Raw genomic sequence first — 23295 nt, 5'->3', positions numbered from 1 at the left:
CAACAATTAAGGAATGGTTAGGCAAAAATCATGGCACATTTACTTGCTGCAATTTTATATAGGCATTAAAAATGAAAAATCCAAAGAAAATGTGCATATACTATACACATGCAAAAGTGTTGATAAAATAAGTGAAAGTGTAGTTTTGAGTTGTATATACAATTGATTACAAATGTGTATATACAGTTGATTACAAATTACTATGAATGCGCATGAATAAAGATAGATTCAAGTAACTCTTAAGAGATAGGGCAGTGAGGTTTTTTTGTGCATTTTTCTCTAAATAAGTTTATTTACATTAGCCAGAGGGTAGCAGCTTTTTTTTTTTCTATGACAATGTAGTTTTTGCTTCTTTCCTAGTCAACACAGACACAGAAACTGCCGTTGTCAACGTCACATATGCAACAAGAGAAGAAGCAAAAACGTAAGTGGATTTGGGCTTATTTCCCTTCAGATTTGGGCGTGGGGGGGAGTGGAGCTTGTCTTTGAATTCCATTGAGTCCTGTGTTTTATAAACCTTTTCTGAAAAGATGCAGATCTTTGACACATCAGTGGAGCCCCAGGGCATTTATACCAGAGTGTCTGTTTGTTGATTGTACAGAGATTTTTATCTTGAAAAATGTTGAGCCTTGGCATCAAAACCGAGGTGGGAGCTGTACCTTGATATAGTCAGGAATAGAGGGCACCACGTCTGTGACATTGTGTCCACTAGAGTCTGCTTTGACAACCACTAGGAGCCACTTTCACCTGGAGCTTCCTCCATGCACCATGAGGAAGAAGCCCAAGCCTGTTTCTGTCCAAACTCATTGAATGGATGCTGAAACCTCATTTTCCCTCTATGAATATTAAAAGAGGGATCCGCCTTAGTGACATCAGCCCAAGGGAGCATTGTCATCTAGGAGTGGTTCATCAAAGAGCACCTGGCTCAGGTTCTTTTTCCTACTCACATTCACCTCCTAATCCCACTCATGGCTACATTGCTTCAGTGATGGTTAATTGTGAGCTTGGCTATTAACACACACGGGACTGAATTTTTTTAAAAAACAACAACAACAAAAACAAGTTCCTTTTTTTTTTTTTTTTTTTTTAACAAGTTCCTTTTTGTAGAGGGTCCATGAAGTGCCTGTCAGGTCATCGTAACTAGAATTATGGTCACATGTGGCATAACATCTGTATTGGTTATATGTCCCAGGATTATACTTTTATTTCTTTTTCAAGGTTTCCACACCCATGAATACATGGTTAACCCATTCTCATACCACTAGTTTTCAAAATGTTAATGTTGCATTGAAAAAGGCAGTAGTCATTTGCTGTTGACTTTTGCACACGTATGTAAGCAGGATACATATACCAACAACTCAGCCTTTACAGTACTTGTCCATCTGCTACTTAGGTAGGCCCTCTGTACATGATATTACTTTGTTGCTTTTACTGAATTCAAAAAGTGCTGCTTTGTAATAAATTTGTAAACCCTAAACGGTAACCTTGTAGAAGAGGGTTAATTTTTTCACATGCTGCCAAAAACATGTGAAAAAATGGTTGCACTTCATGTATAGTTTTTAAGGTGCAATAGTGGGATTTATCAAATTGATAAGTCTTTTAAAATCATAGTACTTTGTACTTCTGAGGATTCAAGGAAACAAATGCTCTCTTAACTGCTATGGGATAATACATGTTGAAACCTTTCCAGAAGGACACTGAGCAATAATGGCTTAAGATGTTAGAATTCTGCCTACTCTCTGACCCAGCAATTCCATTAGGAATTTGTCCTGTTTGCAAAGTTGTAGTTGCAAAGATGCCCGTGACAACACTGTATGCAGTAGTAAAAGATTAGAAACATATATATATATATATATATATAAAACAATAGAGAATCAGTTGCAAAAATGATGGCAAATCAATAGAATGTTAAACAGCCGGTAAAAACTAAATTGCAGGATATTTAATCACTTGGAAAACTGTTTAGAGTATTAACTATTTTTAAAGGTTATAAAGTAGTATGTATGGTATTAATCCATTTGTATACATAATATTATATTTATATTTAAGAAAGATATAGGATGGGCTAGGATGTTTTTCTTATTTGTGCTTATCTATTTCTGAATTTTCAGTAATAACTGTATTACAATTAGAATTTTTAAAAAGAGACAATTTTATGCCAATATTTACAAAGAGTTTTTGATGATGGAGATACAGCCTTGAGTGGTGAAAAAAAGCAGACTGGCACATTGTATATCAAGTCTGACCAGGCCTACACATTGTAATTACTTGTTTAATTTGTTAACCACAAGCTCTGAGGGAGCAGAGATGGCATGTGTCTTGCTCACTGCTGCATCCTTAGTGCCGAGGATGGCACTCACGTAGGCAACTAGTAAAGGAGAGTGAATGAACCGGTCCATTGACCCTGGGGGGTCTTCTCCAACACTGTTCTCTAACAAAGCTCACTTGTCCCTGCTGCATTTCAGAGCCATCGAGAAGCTAAGCGGGCATCAGTTTGAGAACTACTCCTTCAAGATTTCCTACATCCCGGATGAAGAGGTGAGCTCCCCTTCGCCCCCTCAGCGAGCCCAGCGTGGGGACCACTCTTCCCGGGAGCAAGGCCATGCCCCTGGGGGCTCTTCTCAGGCCAGACAGATTGATTTCCCGCTGCGGATCCTGGTCCCCACCCAGTTTGTTGGTGCCATCATCGGAAAGGAGGGCTTGACCATAAAGAACATCACTAAGCAGACCCAGTCCCGGTACGTGCCTCCGGGGCTTCCTTTGCTTCCTTCTGAGGGGTCCCCTGAGTGCTGGTGGGTCCCGGCCATTCCCAGGTTGCTATTGCTTGCATCAGCAGCGGGGGGCTGTGCTGTATGGGACTATGGCTTCTTTAAACGGAACTACTAACAGACTAACACAAAGCCCAGGGGCTTTAATGAACTTTCATGCCAATGACCTAAAGGTCATACCCTGAAACACTAATAGTTCATAAACAAGGTACTAATGACCTCACATTCAAGAATTGTTCTCATAAGCTATCTGATACCTGTGAATACATCTACATGTTTCTAAAACAACAGAGGTATGGAGCTGAACTTTACGGGACCCTAGAACCCACGTATCTTAGCTCTTGCCTCCTCTCCTGCGTCAGAGCCCTGGGTGGTAGTCATTCTTTGAGACCAGCTAGGGAGTCTCACAAATAGCTACATAAAGGAAACGGGTGAGTCACTGTTACATTGAGCAATAAATAAAGTACATTAGTCTTATGTTTAGTTTTCTGTCTGTTTAAGGAGACTGAATTGGTAGTAGGAGTTGTAGTGGATAAAGTGACTTGTGAGGTTGTTGAGTTTTGTGTGTTCATAAGACCACAGCATGATGTAATGAACAAAGCACAGGTCTTGAAAACAAAGACCCTTGTTCAAGTTTTACCACTTAATAGCTATATGATCTTAGAAAAAATGTTAAGGTCTCTGAGCACCAATTGCTTCTTCTGTAAGCCAGGAGTATTGTGAGAATTAGGACAGTCAGGCAGATTGAATGAAATAATTACTGTGAAAGCACTTAAATTACAAAGCACCAAATTACTGACAAATATTTGTTATTTACATGCCTAGTGCATTTTATTCAGGATATTGAGTGTCTTGTAAACTGAAAGAGAAAACACAGTTTTCCGCCAAGTGACTGAGCTACTTCCAAATGATGGACACTTATATGAGTCCCAGAGTTTAAAATCATAGGAGTAAAATGATGAGACAGTACAGGGGGCAAGTACTATGTGATGTTTCCTTTATTTTAAAATCAGTCCCCTTTTTTCCCCTCTAAGTTTTCTTCACTGAGAAAGTGATTTTTATTTGTATGTCTTTTTGTTCCAAAGATTATTTAAAGTGGCTTTAAAAATGCAGCAAGGTTAGGGACTTCCCTGGCGGTCCAGTGGTTAAGACTCCGCGCTTCCATTGCAGGGGGCGCTGGGTTCAATCCCTGGTAGGGGAACTAAGATCCCGCATGCCGCACAGTGTGTCCAAAAAATAAAATAAAAAAGTAACTTAAAAAAAATCATTTAAAAAAATGCAGCAAGTTTAAATACAAGTGAGTTAGTTCTCAAAGTGTGTGCCCATTTTTTTAGAAATAGGCCAGAGACTTGGATTTGGGCTTTCTGACAGCCAAAGTAAAAAAGGATACAATCAATTATGTGATTTTGAAAGTTAAAAACAAATAGAGCCACAACTACCCAAAGAAGTCTGATAAAGTCATCAAGCTTTTGAGCCATTAGTTTTTAAGAGCCTGGAAGAAGGCAGGCTGCCGGCGGCAAGGAAACCAAAAACTTAGGCAGAGAAAGGACATGCCTCTGTTTTCTGTCCATACTCAGATACATAAAGCTTGCTTGAATTTGGTGTTTAGAGTTGGATTAACATACGGCTTTTAAAAGCTGCAATCAGTTCAGAGACCGGCACTGTGCCAACGTGCAGTATTATCCCGCTCACTTTACTCTTCGCTTCTAAGATCATTGGAAAGACTACACAAAATACTTCATTTACCAAACTGGCTTCATTACCACGTCGCCTTGGTGCCTTTGCCCAATGGCACTCCTGTAAGAAATATTCCCTTCTCAGTGGAGCTGCCGAGAATTTGGGTTTGGCACAAGACCCCCCCTGCACTGCTTGCCGCCTTCTTGGAGAATGGCATTGGTTGCAGACGTGCTCATGACACTTCCTGGTCTGTCTGTGTCCTTGCTGTACATTGGCCGGTGCGACACATTCTTGGGACTAGGATCCAGTCCTAGATGACTCTGTGCTATGGCTCCTGATTCTTTTCCTGCAGGGTAGACATCCATAGAAAGGAGAACTCCGGGGCTGCAGAGAAGCCTGTCACCATCCACGCCACCCCAGAGGGAACCTCTGAAGCGTGTCGCATGATTCTCGAAATCATGCAGAAGGAGGCTGATGAGACCAAACTGTAAGTTTGCATGCAATGCACAGACCACTCAGCAGAAAAAAAGATTCGGTTCTCATTCATTTAACCGAGGAAAGTTTTAAAAAGCTGTAAATCTATTTCTCAGTAAAGAGAACAGGGGAAAGATTATTTTTCAAAAATTTGTTCCTAAAGAGAATACGGTGGGAAATAGATCTTTTATGTTTATAACATGGCTGTTTCTCTACTTGTATGTTTCTCTTGGTAATCCTAATGCTTCCATCACTCACTGGTAATAATTATTGGTAGGAACATATAGACCCGTGCTGTCCAGTGATGGAAATATTCTGTATCTGCACTGTTCAATACGATAGCCACTAGCCACGTGTTCCTGTTGAGTGCTTGAAATGTGACTAGTGCAATGGAGGAACTGAATATTTTATTTTAATCCATTCAGACTTAAATAATCGCATGTATGGCTAATGGCTATCATATTGGACTGGGCAGATATAGAAAGTACATTGTCGTCAAAACCATCATTTACTATGCTGGAAAAGGGTTTTGTCACCATGCTCCTAAGCCACTTGCACTCTTAAAATTGGCTTATGTTTCCTTAAATAGTAGAAACTGGTATCTGAGTGGCTACTTCATTCATCTTTGTTTTTCTCTCTCCCCCTGTCCATTTCTTTTACAAAATATTTCTTAGGATTCCTGAGTGTTGTACCAGTTTGAATGACAAATACAGTTCTTAGTAACTTGTATAATTTAGTAATACAAATTTATTAATTTGTATTATAAACAAATTAATGGTAACGGAATAGGCAATATAATAAAAAAGGCTCTATGTTTGTTTGGCAAAATCCGCTTACAGGCATGTGTGGCAGTTTTATAAAGAAGCAGTGAGGGATGAATTGAATATAAAACTAATTTAGCAAACAATATCAATAATAGTGTTCCAAAACCAAGAAGATGAAAGTAGTTCCTAAAAGAAAAACATTGCAAATCTATTCTTAGATTTCATAAGGGACGCTAACCTTTCACTTAACTAATTATTTACTATTTGGGGCTTTTGAAACCCCCCAAATGCTGTGGCTTAATTTGAAGAAGCCCCTCCCTCATCTAAGTTATTGAGAATTTTATAAATGTTACCCTCCTTGGTCCTTTGACCTAGGTGTAAGCATCTTACAATATTCTACAGAACCGAAAAGACTGATGTATAAATTGGATTCTTAAAGTATTCGTGTGGAGCCAAGATAGAATTTGACTGTCTTTGAAATAACTTTTTTTTGAGTGTGGCACCTTGCTGAGCACTGTGCGGGGTTGAGGCTACAGCCCTGAACAAGATCCAGTTCCTTTTTTTATCCAGTGGGAGAGACATCTGCTAAACAAATAATTACACCAGTAAGTAATTAAGCACAGCTATGAGAGGTGCTACAGTGGAAGACAACTGCAGGTAACTGGAGGCCCTAATCAAGGTTTTAGGGGGGCAAGAAGAGATTAGAGGATTTCAGAGAAGGCCTCCCTGTGTAAGTGACATTTAAGCTGAGCCCTGAGGAAGATGAATAGGAGGTGGAGGATGGAGGAGAAGAGGGATTCTAAACTTTCTTTCTATTCATTTACCAAATATTTATTGAGTACATACTATCTGTCAGGCACTGTTCTATGTGCCAGTGGACAAAGCTGACAAAAAAACCCTGCCCTCTGTAAGTCACATTCTACTGGAGCTTCTACAAACATCCATGTATTTTGAGGCAGTAGTAATGCAACTGTTCGATGCTTTTGGTCTCAAGTAACAGAAAACATAACAAGTGGCTTAAGCAATAAGAAACAATTATGATGTCACATAATTAGAAGTCCTTATTATGTGAGAGTGACTGAAAGGTTAGTTGAATCATAGACTAAAAGGCCCATGACTTTTCTTTCTGCTTTACCTTCTTCAGGGTGTCTGATACTCCCCTGATGATGACAAGATGACTGAAGTGATTTCAGACATTGGATCCCCACAAAAAACTATTTAAAAGTTGAAAGAGAAGGCATCCTCTCCTTGTTCCCCTCCCCCCTTTTTTTGAACTTTTTTTATTGTAAAAAAAACAAAAAACACCTATCATAAAATTTATCATCTTAACCATTTTTAAGGGTACAGTTCAGTAGTGTTAAGTGTATTCACATTATTGTGAAACAGATCTCCAGAACTTTTTCATCTTACAAAACTGAAACTCTGTGCCTGTTAAACAACAACTCCCCTTTTCCCTCTCCCTCCAGCCTCTGGTAGCTACCATTCTACTTTCTGGTTCTGCGAATTTGACTGTTTTAGAGAACTCAGATAAGTGAAATCATATAGTATTTGTCTTTTTGTGACTGGCTTATTTCACTTAACATGATGACCTCAAAATGTATCCATGTTGTAGGATTTCCTTCTTTTTTAAGGCTGAATAATATTCCATCATATGTGTATACCACATTTTGTTTATTCATTTATCCATTGATGGAGACTTGGGTTGCTTCTACCTCTTAGCTATATGAATAGTGCTGTTTTGAATATGGGTGTGCAAATATCTCTTTGAGACCCTGCTTTCAATTCTTTTGGATATATACCAAGAAGTGAGATTGCTGGATCATACAGTAGTTCTATTTCCAATTTCTTGAGGAACCTGTTTTCCATAGCAGTTGCACCATTTTACAATCCCACCAGCCTTTCACAAGAGTTCAAATTTCTCCACATCCTTATCAGATATATGGTTTGCAGATACTTACTTCCATTTCATAGGTTGTCTTTTCATTTTATTGAGTGTGTCCTTTGATGCACAAAAGTTTTTAGGTTTGGTGTAGTCCCATTTGTTAATTTTGCTTTTGTCAACTGTGCTTTGGTGTCATATCCAAGAAACAGTAGCCAAGTTCACTGTCGTGAAGCTTTGCTCCTTTGTTTTCTTCTAGGAAAATTGTACTTTCAGGTTTTACATTTAGGTCTTTAATCTCTTTTGAGTTAATTTTTGTATATGAAATAAGGGTCCAGCTGCATTCTTTTGCAAGTTTTCCTAAGACCATTTTCGAAGACACTGTCCTTTTCCCATGATGTAGCCTTGGCACCTTTGTTGAAGATCATTTGACCATATATGCAAGGATTTATTTCTGGGATCTCTATTCTTTCCTGTTGGTTTATTTTTCTATCTTGACACCAGTACCACACTGTTTTGATTACCATAGCTATGCAATATGTTTGAAATCAGGAAATGTGAGTTCTTTTTCAAACTTGTTTTGATTATTCAGGGTCCCTTGAGATTCCACATGAATTTTTTTTAAATAAATTTATTTATTTTGTTTATTTATTTTTGGCTGCATTGGGTCTTCATTGCTGCATGTGGGCTTTCTCTAGTTGCAGTGAGCGGGGGCTACTCTTCGTCGCGGTGCGTGGGCTTCTCATTGCAGTGGCTTCTCTTGTTGCAGAGCACAGGCTCTAGGCATGCGGGCTTCAGTAGTTGTGGCACGTGGGCTCCAGAGCGCAGGCTCAGTAGTTGTGGTACACGGGCTTAGTCACTCCACCACATGTGGGATCTTCCCGGACCAGGGCTCAAACCTGTGTCCCCTACATTGGCAGGCGATTCTTAACCACTGCACCACCAGGGAAGCCCCTCCATATGAATTTTACAATGAATTTTTCTGTTTCTGCAAAAGTTGACATTGGGATTTTGATAGGGATTACATCAAATCTGTAGATTGTTTTGGGTGGTGTGGACATCTAAACAACTTTAGGTCTTCCAGTCCATGCATCCAGGATGTCTTTCCATTGATTTCTGCCTTTACTTTCTTTCAGCATTGTTTTATAGTTTTCAGTGTGTAAGTCTTTTACTTCTTTAATTAGGCTTATTCCTCAATACTTTATTCTTTATGATGCTATTATAAATGGAATTATTTTCTTAATTTCCTTTTCATATTGTTCATTGTTAGTGTATAGAAACACAACTGTTCTTTGTGTGTTGATTTTATATCCTACAGTGTTGCTGAATTAGTTTATTAGTTCTAACAGTATTTTTGTGGAATCTTTGTTTTCTACATATAAGATCATATCATCTGTCAACAGAGATAATTTTACCTCTTCCTCTCCAACTTAGATGTCTTTTATTTTTTTTCCTTAGCTAATTGCTCTGGATAGGACTTCTAATAGTATGTTAAATAGAAATACTGAGGGCATCTTTGTTCTGTTCCTGATCTTAGAGGAAAACCTTTCAGTTTTTCACCATTAAATATGATGTTCACTGTGGGCTTTTCACAAGTGGCCTTTACTATGTTGAGGTAGTTTCCTTCTGTTCCTAAATCGTTGGGTGTTATTAATCATGAAAAGTTGTTAAATTTTATCAAATGCTTTTTCTGTATCAATTGAGATGATCATGTGAGTTTTGTCCTTCATTCAGTTAATGTGGTGTATTATATTGATTAATTTTCATATGTTGAACCATCTTTTCATTTCAACTTAAAGGACTCCCTTTAGCATTTCTTGTAGAGCTGATCTGATAGTAATGAACTCCTTCAGCTTTTGTTTATCTGGAAAAGTCTTAATTTCCCCATCATTTTCAAAGACAGTTTGCTAGATACAGTATTCTTGGTTGATAGTTTTTTCTTTCAGTGCTTTGAATATGTCATCACATTCACTTCTGGACTGCAAAATTTCTGCTGAGAAATCCATCCATAATCTTATGGAGACTTCCTCATATGTTACTAATCACTTTTCTCTTGCTGCTTTCAAGATTTTCTCTTTGACTTTAGACACTTGGGTTATAATGTATCTCAATGGCATTCTCTTTCGGTTGATCCCAGTTGGATGTTCTTGGAGCTTCTTGAATCTGTATGTCCATTTCTTTTCTCAGATTTAGAAAGTTTTCTGCCTTTTTTCTTTGAATAAGCTGTCTGCACCATCTCTCTCTTCTCCTTCTGGGATTCCAGTGACATGTATTTTGATCCACTTGATAATGTTCCATAAGTCCCTTAGCCTTTCTCCACTTTTTTTTTTTTTTTGGCTGTGTTGGGTCTTCCTTGCAGCGTGCAGGCTTTCTCTAGTTGTGGTGAGTGGGGGCTATTCTTCGTTGCGGTGCACAGGCTTCTCTTGTTGTGGAGCATGGGCTCTAGGCACATGGGCTTCAGTAGTTGTGGCACACGGGCTCTAGAGCGCAGGCTCAGTAGTTGTGGCACACGGGCTTAGTTGCTCCGCACCATGTGGGATCTTCCCGGACCAGGGATCGAACCTGTGTCCCCTGCATTGGCAGGCAGATTCTTAACCACTGTGCCACCAGGGAAGTCCTTTTCTCCACTTTTTAAAAATTCTCTTTTCTTTTTTCTCCTCTCATTTGATGATTTCACATGACTGATCTTCAAGTTTGCTGATTCTGTCTTCTGCCTGATCATGTGTGCTGTTGAACCTTTTTAATGCATATTTCAGTTCAGTTATTGTATTTTTCAGTTCTGTTATTTCTGTTAGGTTGTTTTTTAATAGTTTCTTTTTCTTTGTTGATATTCTCACTTCGTTCATGCATCATCTTCCTGATTGCATTTAGTTGTCTGTGTTCTCTTTTAGGTTATTGAGTATCTTTATGATCATTATTTTAAAGTCTTTGTCATAGATCTGCATTTCTTTAGGGTCAGTTTCTGGAGTTTTATTTTGATCCTTTGATTAGGCCATGTTTCCATTTCTTTATATGCCTTATAACTTTTTGCTGTGATTTGGGCATTTGAAAAAAAACACCTCTCACAGTCTTTGCATACTGGCTTTGTTCAGGAGAAGATCATCACTAATCAGTCTGGCTGGAGGTTCTAGGACCTCTCAAACCATTTCTGATCTCTTTCACCCTCTGGCTTCTGACTATGGAACTGCGGCTCTAACAGTTCACCTCTGTTTTGAGCAGCTTCCAGACTCTGGCACCAGGCTTGTCAACTCTAAGTCAGGCGAGACAGAAACCAATCACTCGGGCAGCCCCCAGGCAAGCCAGAACGTGGGAATCATGGTCCAGTCTTTTGTTTCTGTCCCAGGGGAGGATCCCTGGTATGGAGGATTTCCTCCTAGTTTCCCCTTGCTATACTGTGTAGGGGACGGAGCGTGAAAGGCATGCCAAATGCCACAAAATTTCCTACCCCTTTTACTTGAATCCCTTTTTGGTTTTATAAAAAGCCTGGATGCTATAGCTTCTCACCTGATCTCTAGAGTTCTCAGAGAGATAGTCTAGCCTATCTTTTGTTGTCAACTTGGTGTCTCTGTGGGAGTAGGAGGGCCTGTAGCTTCCTAGTCTACCATCTGACTGACGTCATTATCCATTGTGCCTTTTTTAAGAGCAAGGAAAACCGTCCTGAAATCACCCAACAGACTTATTCTCATACCTAGTTGGCCAGATCTCTCTCATGGACCCATTTCCAACCAGTCACAACAAGGGAGTATAATTTCCATGGTTTGGCTTGTGTTAATCAGAATTCACACACCAGAGTTAGTGAAGGACCCAGCATCTCGTAAAGCCCATGGCCACTTGGTACCTGAACAAAAATGGCTTCTATTTGTAAGAAAAAAGGAGGTAATAGCTCTTGGGAGGCAACCGTTGTGTTCACCTTAAATGTTAAAATGTTGCTTATGTCTTTTAGAGCTGAAGAGATTCCTCTGAAGATCTTGGCCCACAATGGCTTGGTTGGAAGACTGATTGGAAAAGAAGGCAGAAATTTGAAGAAAATTGAGCACGAGACAGGGACCAAGATAACAATCTCATCGTAAGCCACTTGTTCAGATTAATTGTGCCCAATAATGGAGAATTTGAGCATTTTGATATATCCAACTCATTCATCTGCTTTTCCTTAAAGTGGGAATGTAATCATAAGTGATATGATTATGTTCAACACCATCAAAACAAATACATAAATAGTTACCAGTCAAACATTTTCTACTATGGATTTGATCTAAATCACTACAAAGATTTGAGATAAGATGGCAGATATTCTGTGCCACAGCGTGTGGTGTCTTCTCCCTGTCTCCTCCACCAAGACTTGTTTGTGATCCTTCTGGGATTTTATTTTTCCTTTTGAAAAAAGGAAATTTTTCTCTTTTTCCTGGTGGCCAGCTTGCAGGATTTGAGCATATACAACCCTGAAAGAACCATCACTGTGAAGGGCACAGTTGAGGCCTGTGCCAATGCTGAAATAGAGATTATGAAGAAGCTGCGTGAGGCCTTTGAAAATGATATGCTGGCTGTTAATGTAAGTGCCTACTGCTTTCTTCTCCACTGGTTTTCACATGTATTTTCAGGCAGGACCCAAGCCTCTCTAAGAATAATTGCCATTCAGAAAGTGAAGAAGCACTTTAGAATAGGTATGCAGAGTTATTCATGTCTTCTTGGGACAAGGACATTAGAATAATCAGGAAACGAACTAGTAAATTATGATAAGTGCACTGGACAAAATAGTGTGAAGTCAATAAAATCACAACTTGGAAGATTTTAAAATGAGGAATTGCTTATGATGTATTGTTAATTAAGAAAAGAATATATAAAAGTATATATAACTAGGGTTATAATTATGTAAAATAATATGGGTCAAAATGCCTGGAAGGCTATATATAAAAATCAAAATAGCTGGTATGTTAGAAAAGTGGGATTTTTTTCCCTCCTTTCCAATTTTAAAAATACATACTTTAAAAATAACTTCTGATTTTCATCTCTCACTGATCTATTCTTTTATTTTTTTTTAATTAATTTATTTATTTTTAAATTTTATTTATTTTTGGCTGCATTGGGTCTTCGTTGCTGCGCGCGGGCTTTCTCTAGTTGTGGGGAGCGGGGGCTACTCTTCGTTGTGGTGCGCGGGCTTCTCATTGTGGTGGCTTCTCTTGTTGCAGAGCACGGGCTCTAGGCACGCAGGCTTCAGTAGTTGCGGCATGCAGGCCTTAGGGCGCGCGGGCTTCCGTAGTTGCGGCACGCGGGCTCAGTAGTTGTGGCTCACAGGCTCTAGAGCTCAGGCTCATTAATTGTGGCGCACGGGCTTAGTTGCTCCGTGGCATGTGGGATCTTCCCGGACCAGGGATCGAACCCGTGTCCCCTGCATTGGCAGGCGGATTCTTAACCACTGCACCACCAAGGCAGTCCCTGATGTATTGCCCAGTAAATGTTGTCATCCACCTCAGCTCTAATACTTCTAGCAGACTGATTTGGATTTGTTCTTCCTGTTATTACTACTAGTTCCAACTTTTTAATGGGGAGACACCATTCTAAAGTTCATTCAGAAATCTTAAAAATATTTGTCCATCAATCAAAGCACAAACTCAGCTCAGAGGAGTAAATTTTTTCATTTTTTATGATAATGATTTTTTTAACATATACAAAACAGGAAAGGATACTATGATAAGCTCTCATATGCCCATAATCCAGCTTCAACAGTTATCAACTCATGGCCTGTTTTGTTTCATCTGAACCTTTATCCATATCCCCACCCCCCTTGGATGACTTTGAAGAAAATCCCAGACTTTGTATATAACATTTCACAGAAGAATAAATGTTGACGAAGTACTAGGTAGGTTAATAGGTTAAACGCAGCCCCAGTTTCCTCACCTGCAGCACTTTCCACGAGACCTTCTTACTCAGGTCAGTATTCTCTCTCCCACCTCACCCCAAATCCCACCTTAGTAGCCCACATCACATCATAATTACGAGGCACAACGAGGAGAAGACTTCAGTGGAAACTTCTCCCCCATTTGTGTGTATTTGTCTTTGAAAGTATCATCCACTGATCTCATTTTCTTCTTTTGGGATCTTGATATCTTATGATAAACAGCTCTTTCCGTGAACACCTGGAAATGCTACAAAGGGTCTGGGTGTTCCGGACATCTTCCCCTGAGCGTATATATCACTTAGGTTCATTCATGTCTGTGCTAAAGTCATGCATTGATAGGTGAATAACAAAACTACTAGATCTTATACGTGAATGGGATCAAGGTTAAGGATCCTAGCTCTCCTATTCCAGACATTCTAAAAGAAGGCAACTTACTGGGTGACCCTAGAGCCACAGATAAGACGAGAGAAAATGTTAGAGATTTGCTTAGCGTTCGGGGGGCAATGGTGGGACAGGCTGGACACAGTCCAGGGTGGGCGCTGCATCATCCCTCTGCCTCTGAAGGGGCAGCCTATGTGAGCATCCCCATGCTTAAATGTGAAATAAGCAAGTGAGATGATCATGAAGCTGGCAACTAAATGGTGAAGAAGCCAAGGTTGTGAACCATTCTGAATATGGATAATGGAGTTTACATAAGTGGTATCTTAGTGAAGGGTCTGATCTTTTCCTGGATAGAGTTAGGAAAAACTATTAATCTAATATGTTTTAAACATATTCATTCAGCAAATATTTATTGAGTACTTACTATGTACCAGGCACTGAGCTCACAGCACTAAATAGGACGGTCTCTGTCTATAAGGAAATTGTGGTCTAAAAAGGGGAGGGGCAGCTACACAGGCCGCTCAGATACCATGTGATGCATGCTGTTGTAAGGAAACGTGGGCATGTTAGGAGAGCACAGAGAGGGCAGTTGAGCTGAGGCCTTTGGGGTGAAAGAAGGCTTCCTCGAAGAGGGGACACCTAAGCTCAGGTGAAACCCACATGATGAGTAGGATGTAGCCAGGTGAGGAGGGAGAGAAGCACATTTCTTGCAAGGTAGACAGTGTGTGCGGGGATCCAGAGGAGAGAGAGGAGCAGGACTGGGCAGAGTGGAGGTGTAAAGGGTTAGCAGGAGAGATGCTGGTGAGGTGGCCTGGGTCCCCAGGAAGAGCCTTGCTTGCTGTGTTAAGATGTGTAGACACTCTCAAGGCAGCAGAGAAGCTTTGAAGGAATGCCACAGTCAGGTTGAGGTTTGGAGAGCTCGACCCTGCAGCAGGGTGAGGAAGAGGTCCACGGGGCCTGGGCGGAGCTGATGAGGAGACACCGGTGCCATCCAGACAAGAGATGGAGGTTGACCCAGGCAAGCTGGACCTCTCAGGTCTCCTCCCCTCAACTTTTTCTCCATTTTTATTCCCAGCAACAAGCCAATCTGATCCCGGGGTTGAACCTCAGCGCACTTGGCATCTTTTCAACAGGACTGTCCATGCTGCCTCCGCCAGCAGGGCCCCGAGGAGCTCCCCCCGCTCCCCCCTACCACCCTTTCGCTGTAAGTAGCTCAGCTTTCAGGGGTCTGCTCGTGCTCCTCCAGGCAGCAGCATTTCTCTGCCATGTTGAATCAGAGCCAAAGCCTTCATTTGGAGGCTGTGCTCATTAGGGGTTGTAGAATGAATTCAACAGTTCTTAGGACTTCTTCCTAATGGACAGATTAATGTTACTAAACCATCTTCTAAGTATGTGCTGCTCTTAAACATATAGTATATGTCATATCTGGGAAAGAAAGAGACTATTAGCAAATTCATTAGCTAGAAGCCTATTCATTGTAAAAAAGGATTTGTTAGCTCAAATAAGAACCTTCATGAGCGTTGTTCACCTACTAAAATATTAGGGTACCTTGATGACTCATGTATAAAATTCCCACCTGCGTCTATGACTCAAATTCGTTATAGTCTATTAATAGGCAGTTTTTAAAAGAAAATAACACACAGTGTTTAGATTTCTCAACGCTTAGCACAATGCCTGGCATTTAGTAGATTCTCAGTAAGTATTTATTGTTTGAATCATAATTAATAGTGGCAGAAGAAATGTGAACTTTATGTGTTTTCTGCTGGTTCCCATTCTCAAGCATCATTCGGGATCAACAAATTACCAAATTAGGACTCAGGATACTTGACAGCTTTTTTTTTTTTTTCATTCCTAATTCTTCTCCAGACATACTACTTATTTTTTAAGCAAACTAATTTTCTCCCAATGTTTATACTGTTTAAATGGGAAGAATCAGGTTGGAGAACATTAGCTTAACCACTTCTTTCTTTTGAGAGGTGGTCTCTGGTGTAGTAGGCATCGCAATGTCCGAATTCCTAGTAACTCTTTGGGTCTCTGTAGAGAGGTAGGATGAACTCACTGTGCTGTTTTGTCAACAAAATTCAGACATGAACTTGCACCCACGTCCTTAGTCACAAAAACATACACATTCTGTCATCTTGTTTATATACAGCTCTTCTGAGTCATTTTAAAATCTCCATACCATTTCTTTAGAGTTATATACATTTTCCCTTAAACTAAAGGATAAGGCCCAATATTGAGCCGTGTGTGTGTGTGTGTGTTTGTGTGTGTGTGTGTGTTAGAGGGAGCTGGGAATATGGCAGGAGGGAAATGGCATCTGTTATAGTCATGTAGCTGCTCTAAGGAGGGAGAACAGCTATGAGAGGTGCATGACCCCGTATCTTTGCTGAGATTTGAGAATGACCGAGCCCAGTACAATGAACTGGCATTTAGACACATCTCATTTCTTGGGAGAAATACTGCTCCACAGAAGATAACTTCAAAAGCCTCTCACCCTAAGTAACGTAAATGGTGGGAGAAAAAAGGTATAATACAATAGACCACTTCTAAAATTGATAATCTAAAAGAGAGGTCAGCAAACGACAGCCTGAGGCAGCCCACCACTTATTTTTGTAAATAAATACATCTGTGAATGTTTATTTACGTACTGTCTGTTTGCTTTCCTGCTGTGATGGCAGAGTTGAGTAGATGCAGTAGAGACCCTGAGGTATGCAAAGCCTAAAATATTTATTTGGCTCTTTACATAAAATTTTGCAGACCCCTGAACTAAACAAAAAGAGAACTTTTCATATGATAGCAGAATATTTTCTAAACTTGAAAATAGGTTTTGCCATTTTGAAAGCTGCCTTCACATCTGAGATTTTTTACTAAAATAGTAGAATAATGATTTTACTAAAATAGTAATGATTTTACTAAAATAGTTTCTGTTCTTTATAAAATAGATTTTAAATAAAATTTCTTCTTTAAGCTAAAAGCCATGTAGTTCTGATCTTGAACCCATAGGTCAAGATTAGATTCTAATCGAAAGCACACAGTTGCCCCAAATCTGCAACAATACAGCTCCTGCAGACCTCTCTCTCTGACAGCTGCAGAACGCAGGGCAGGCATGGAGGTAGCCATCGCCACCCACCTGTGCAGAATCTAGAGCCTGTACTGCAGGATTGAGGGCTTCCCTAGTGGGCCCAGGCCTCCTGAGAAGGACAGGGTAGGATGGGGTGGTGGGGATACTTCAAATACTTATAAAATATTATTGCTTTCTTGTCACAAAGGCATTCAGATTTCAAGGAACTAGGTTATTTCCTGGTTGCTTTTGTGCATCACAAAACTCTAGTGCTTTTGCTCTTAGCATCCAAAGGTCAGGAAGTCTCTGCACCTCTTTGCAGCAGGCTCACACATGCACAAATTGGTCTCTCAACTCTGGAAGCTTTTAATGTATGTGTGTATGTATGAAAATTACCATTATCATTTTCTGGTTATAAAAGTAATATGTGCAAAGTATTTAAGAAGCAAATAATACAAGTGCAAGTTTTTTCTTAATCTAGAAATAATCAGTGTTTCTATGTATATGTGTGTGGGTATATATGCAATTTATATATACATGTATAATGTATTAAATATATAGGTGATATATGTGTGTGTGTGTGTGTGTGTGTGTGTGTGTGTATATGTTCCAAATTTTCACTCTACAATGGAAATCCTTGTATATATATCTTGGTTCTTTTATCCAGCTATTTTCTCAATAAATTCCTGGAAATAGAATTGCGGAGCCAAAGAATGTATAAATTTTATATATAACTATAAAAAACATAAATATTGATACATGATAAATTTTGATACATAAAGAATGTACTACTTTTCCTTCCTATCTGGTATGTGACAGGTGTTTTTTTTCTCCTATACTCACTACCAATGTAATTATTCCTTGCAATCTGATACTTTAAAGGGTGCTATTATGAGATTTAACACTTTGGGGCTTATTGGCCATTTTTTTCCCTCTCTAATGAATTGTCTTTTTGTATCCCTTGCCCATCAGTCTATTAAGAGGCAGTATAGATTCTGGAGTCAGGCTGCCTGTGTTTGAATCTCTGCACTATATCACTTGTTATTTTTAACAAACTTGGGCAAGTGACTTAACCTCTTTGTGTCTCCATATCCCTGTCTATAAGATGGGGGTAATAATAGTACACATATCATGGGGTTGTTAAATAAGTAAAAACCTGCACACAGTAATTGCTATGTAAATCTTAGCTGCTATTGTCATTTACTGCCATCTTTTTGTTAATGATTTGTAACAGCTGATTACATGTTAAAGCTGTTAACCATTTGTCATGTTGTAAATATCTTCCACCAGCTTGTCATTTCTCTTTGCTTTATTTGTGGTGTCTTGTGCCATAGTAAATTCTTTTTTTTGGCTTAGTTAATTTATTTTTTTTAACCTTTTTTTTTCTTGTTTCTTTTTTAAATTAATTTTTTTTAGAGTATAGTTGCTTTACAATGTTATGTGAGTTTCTGCCATGCAGCAAAGTGAATCAGTTATACATACACATATATCCACTCTTTTTTAGATTTCCTTCCCATTTAGGTCACCACAGAGCATTGAGTAGAGTTCCCTGTGCTATACACTAGGTTCTCATTAGTTATCTATTTTATGCATAGTAGTGTTTATATGTCAGTCCCAATCTCCCTATTCCTCCCACTTCCCCTTCCCCCCTTGGTAACCATAAGTTTGTTCTCTACATCTGTGACTCTATTTCTGCTTCGCAAATAAGTTCACCTGTACCATTTTTCTATATTCCACATATAAGTGATAATTTGATTTTCTCTTTCTTACTTACTTCACTCTGTATGACAGTCTCTAGGTCCATCCACATCTCTGCAAATTGTGCCATAGTAATTTAAAATAGATATTTTTTGAACAATCGAACTATGCTGTGTGAAGTAAATAGTAAACGTTTCCCTTCAGCCTGCCTTCTCTTACCCACATTTCACCCAGCAACCACTCCCCAGAAGTATAGCACTATTATGTTTTAAAATATGTTTTATGAGCATATATAATCCTATAATCATATTATTCCAAAACATAAATGGAATCATGCCACACACAATGAATTACTGTGTTTTTATTTGTTTGTTTCCATTTTTTACTTACTATGGGCATCTTTCCATATTTAGAACTAATTCTCTTTGATGGCTACATAGTATTCCATTGTATGAAATTTACTATAATTTTTCTACTGAGCATACTATTTTTCTACATTTGGGTTATCTCTAGGCTTTCTCTGCTACAAATAGTGTCAAAATGAATATCCTTATACATAAGTGTGTGAGTATATCTAGAAGTAAATTCTAAGACTGCAATTATTGCATCAAAGGGGAATGTATTTTAAATTTTCACATTTCCCTTCAGCAGAATTTATGCAGAAATTTTAAGAATTAAGATAGTTAAATCAGTGATGTTTTCCTTTATGGACTTCTGGCCTTTGTTGTTGTGCTAAGAAAAAGCCTTCTGCCATCTAAGACTATAAAATATTCTCCCAAGTTTTCTTACAGTAATTTTTAGTTGTTGCTTTTGGGGGATCATAGTTTATAATTCACAGGGAATTTATCTTAACTTGTACTTTGAGATAGGGATCTAACGTTATTTTTTTTCCAAATAGATAGCCAGTTTTCCGAAAGTCACTAGTTGAGAAATGCACCATTTCATCACTCAATTTGAAATGGCAGCTTTGTTGTTCACTTAATTCCCACTGAGTCATATTCCTGGGCTCTATTCTGTTCCATTCATCTTTTTGTCTACACTATAGTTTTATAGCGTCTTTGACAGTTTCAACAATCTTTTTTTTCCTCAAAGTTTGAATTGGAAAGATGGTCAACTTATACTATACTTGGGAAAATTAATATGTAGGAATTTTCTGTTCCTTGAAGATTTGATACAATCCATCCATAAAAATTCTGGGCCTAGTACCTTTTGTTTGGAGAAAGATCGATCATTTATAACCTTTTCAATTTCTTATAAGTTTTTGACTTGGTTTTGTTGATTTATATTTTCCTATGAAAGTATTCATCTCTCTTTTCATACTTAGTGACACAAAGCTGTGCAAAGCAAACTTGCCTTTTAAAGCAGCGAACTTGTGAATATCTCTCTCTTTTAATTCCTAATATCGTATATTTCCATTCTCTTCTTTTTCTTAATCAAATTTACTAGGGATTTTTCTTTTAATTTTTAAGTAGTTAAGGGTTTCTTTTTTGTTATCATATAATTGTTTCCTGTACATTTTGTACTCAAAGACTGTTATTGGAACATCTCTGATTTTTGTGGTCTTGCTCATGCATGATCAAATTTTGGAAATCATGGGCACTTGGAAAGATGTACCTTCTCTGATGGACTCAAAGTTGTGTTTATGGCTGTAAAGTCAAGCTTTTAATTGGTGGCTTGTATCCTCTATATAACTATTTTTATCTCTATGACTTACTACATTTTGATAGCAGTTTACTGTTCTCCCACTATGATTATGATTTTTCAAATTCTTTATTTCTAACAGATTTTTGTTTAATGTATTTTTATTATATTACTCTATAAATAACCTGGAATTTTAGTACAAATTATTAAATTTTCTTTCTTAGTCAATACACAATCTCATATTTCACAGTTATTTAGAATTAACTAAACTTTTCTTACTGGTTTCTTTGCTCACTACAGATGGTTTCTTGTATTCCATATCTTCTTATTTTTTGAGTTATTTGTTTCCGTTTCTTTGTTTTTCTGGAGTAGTTCCTCAAACAACTTTTTTTACAGGAATAATTATGTAAGTAGTATAATTTCTAAGCTTTTCTATACCTGAAAATGCCTCCCCCCCACCCACCACTTCACATGTGAATGAAAGTTCAACTAGGTATCTAAAAATTCTAGGGTCTTAGTTCCTTTAGAACTCTGAAAACATTGTTGCTACCAGTCTGATTCTCTTTCTTTAGTAGGTAACTTTTTTCTTTTCTTTTGTCTGTAAGTTTTTTGCCTTTTGTAGTATTTTACTGACACCCTTGGAAATCAGAAATCTGACTCTGAGCCCTTTAATCTGAACATTCAAGTTTTTCATTGGTTCTGGAAAACCTTCTGCGTCTGTAATTAATTTTAACATTGCTTCTCTTCCCTCCACTCCATTTCCTCCTGGAGTTTCCACTTTATGGAGAGAGAGTAGATCTTCCCACTCTACTCATCATGTCTGAGTCCTTCCTTTTGTTTTGCGTGAGTTAATCTTCTTGTGCACTGATTGGCTTTTCAAGAGTGTCCATGCTGCTATTTGTATGACTTCTATTGAGTTTTTACTCCACAAGTCATGTTTTTAATTTCTAAGATCGATCCAGTTCTCTGATTGGCTTCCCTCATAGCAGTCTACTCACATATTAAAGCACTGCCCTCTTGAATCTCAACTGAGAAATCAAAGCAGACTTTTTAAAAAAGCTCTCCCTCTTTCCTGAATTAATTCACTGAGGTCATTTTCTTGCCTTGCTCAGCTTTGCTCCCCTCTTTCATGCTGCTGATTCTCTGTATATGTCCAATGAGTTTTAATTGTCCATTCATGTACTTAAACTCAGCAGAGGGCATATTAGAATCCTTAGGGGAGCCTTATCATAACTGCACCATGGGCCCCATCTGAACTAATAAATTTGGAATGTTCCAGGGGAGGGCAGTGTTGGGTTAAGATCTTGGGACGCAGAGTCAGACACAGAGATCTCTGCTCAAATCTTTTTTTTTTTTTTTTTTTTTTTAAGATTACAAAGGTCATTTTATTAAATTGTGGTAAGTACGCTAAACATGAGATCTACTGTCTTAACAAATTTTCAAGTACACAATACAGTATTGTTAACTATAGGTACAATGTTTCACAGCAGATCTCTAGAACATATTCATCTTGCATAACTGAAACTATATCCTTGAACAACAACTTCCCATTTCCCAGGTGGCCAACATTCTACTCTCTGCTTCTATGAATTTGACTATTCTAGATACCCCCAAAGTGGATTCATGCAGGATTTGCCCTTCTGTGACTGGTTTATTTCACTTAGTATAAAGTCCTCCAAGTTCATCCATGCTGTTGCATATTGCAGGATTTCCTTCTTTTTTTTTTTTTATTAACTTATTTATTTTTGGCTGTGTTGGGTCTTCGTTTCTGTGCGAGGGCTTTCTCTAATTGCGGCGAGCGGGGGCCACTCTTCATCGCCGTGCGCGGGCCTCTCACTATCGCGGCCTCTCTTGTTGCGGTCTGCTCAAATCTTGGCTCCACCTCTTGCTAGCTTACCAATTTCTGGTCCCCCTCAGCTTCTGAGGTGGTCCTCTGAGAGCTCACAGGGGTGATAGGCAGGGGCTGGAAGGAGGCACTGGACAAGCTGGGATAGATTGGTGCACCTTCTGAATCTTGAATAGCTCTGCCCATGACTCTGACCAAGTCCACTCCCTTCCTCCCATGTACCATATCCCTGGTTCCCAGGGAGAGCACCTGCCATCTTTATAACATGACTCTGTCATCACACTAAAGCTATTTATATTTTTGAACATAATTTGTATGCCTGACCCTTGCCCTCTTTACTACCCCTTCAACACCCCTCTCTCTTCCTGCTCCCTGATTTCTTCATGATTCAGAATATCACCTAAATGATATATCAAGTGGTCATACACAACAGCTAGGAACTGAGGACCCTGCAGTTCTTCCAGGAAAAGCAGGCCCAACTTAAAATTTAATTCCATTCTAAATGTTCATGAGTATGTTTGATATATACGCCTCTACTACCCCCAGGTAGTCAAGCACAGAGGAAAAGCAGACACTAGTTGCCCTCAAACAGAATCTGAAATGAACCAGTGGATAATAGTGACCCCCTGCACCCTTGCTGCCTCTCTTTTTGGGGGAGCACACCTGGCAGGGGCACCTCCACCATAACCTCTTCTCCCCCCCGCACCCCACATCATAATTCTTCTGAAACACGCAAAAGTGAAGTAGCTTCTCCCTCATAAAATAGCTGGGGACCCTCAAACTGAGACAGTAAAAGCCCAATTGCCATTTTAGGGTTGTGGTTCCATAGCGCCCACCCCACTCTGGGGCCCGTTTGTCAGATGGGTACACCCTGCTTTCCCGTTAAAGAGAACATTTATTTAAGTCATCAGCACGTTACTTTTTGATCATTATGACTAAGCTTCTCTTCCAGTTGAGGTTGTGGACTCCATGTAAGCATGGGGGTAGGGAGAATGGAAAGTGTGCTCTGATAAGTGATAAATAAGTACTCATTTAACACTCAGTAGTTCAAGCCATACATTGCCTGATGATGGATTCTCCATTCCTGTGACCTCATTGAATGCCACGTAACGTCCTTCAGGGGCATCCATTGTACTTTGGGTCAAATCCACATCCAAATCGAGGCCCACAGGGCCCTCCCTGCGTGATCTCACACTACCTGCCTCCCCGT

The 23295-nt window shown here is 39.1% G+C and overlaps 1 protein-coding gene across 5 annotated transcripts in view; it reads left to right on the top strand.

The window, feature by feature from the left end:
- The window catches only part of IGF2BP2 (insulin like growth factor 2 mRNA binding protein 2), a 164470-nt gene that overhangs the window by 125331 nt on the left and 15844 nt on the right, over positions 1–23295 (top strand). For 4 of the 5 annotated variants that reach the window (XM_082461508.1, XM_082461509.1, XM_082461510.1 and 1 more), the window contains 6 exons: positions 361–424; positions 2466–2738; positions 4798–4932; positions 11506–11628; positions 11976–12111; positions 14915–15043. In XM_082461508.1, coding sequence (XP_082317634.1) covers positions 361–424; positions 2466–2738; positions 4798–4932; positions 11506–11628; positions 11976–12111; positions 14915–15043 — 860 coding nt within the window. The remainder of the gene's footprint in view (positions 1–360; positions 425–2465; positions 2739–4797; positions 4933–11505; positions 11629–11975; positions 12112–14914; positions 15044–23295) is intronic. The other variant, XM_082461511.1, reaches the window with a different exon arrangement.

This window comes from Balaenoptera physalus, assembly GCF_965194825.1.
Source record: "Balaenoptera physalus genome assembly, chromosome: 4".
Lineage (NCBI taxonomy): Eukaryota > Metazoa > Chordata > Mammalia > Artiodactyla > Balaenopteridae > Balaenoptera > Balaenoptera physalus.
The sequence above is the reverse complement of the archived record's forward strand: the minus strand, read 5'-3'. Positions and strand labels throughout refer to the sequence as shown.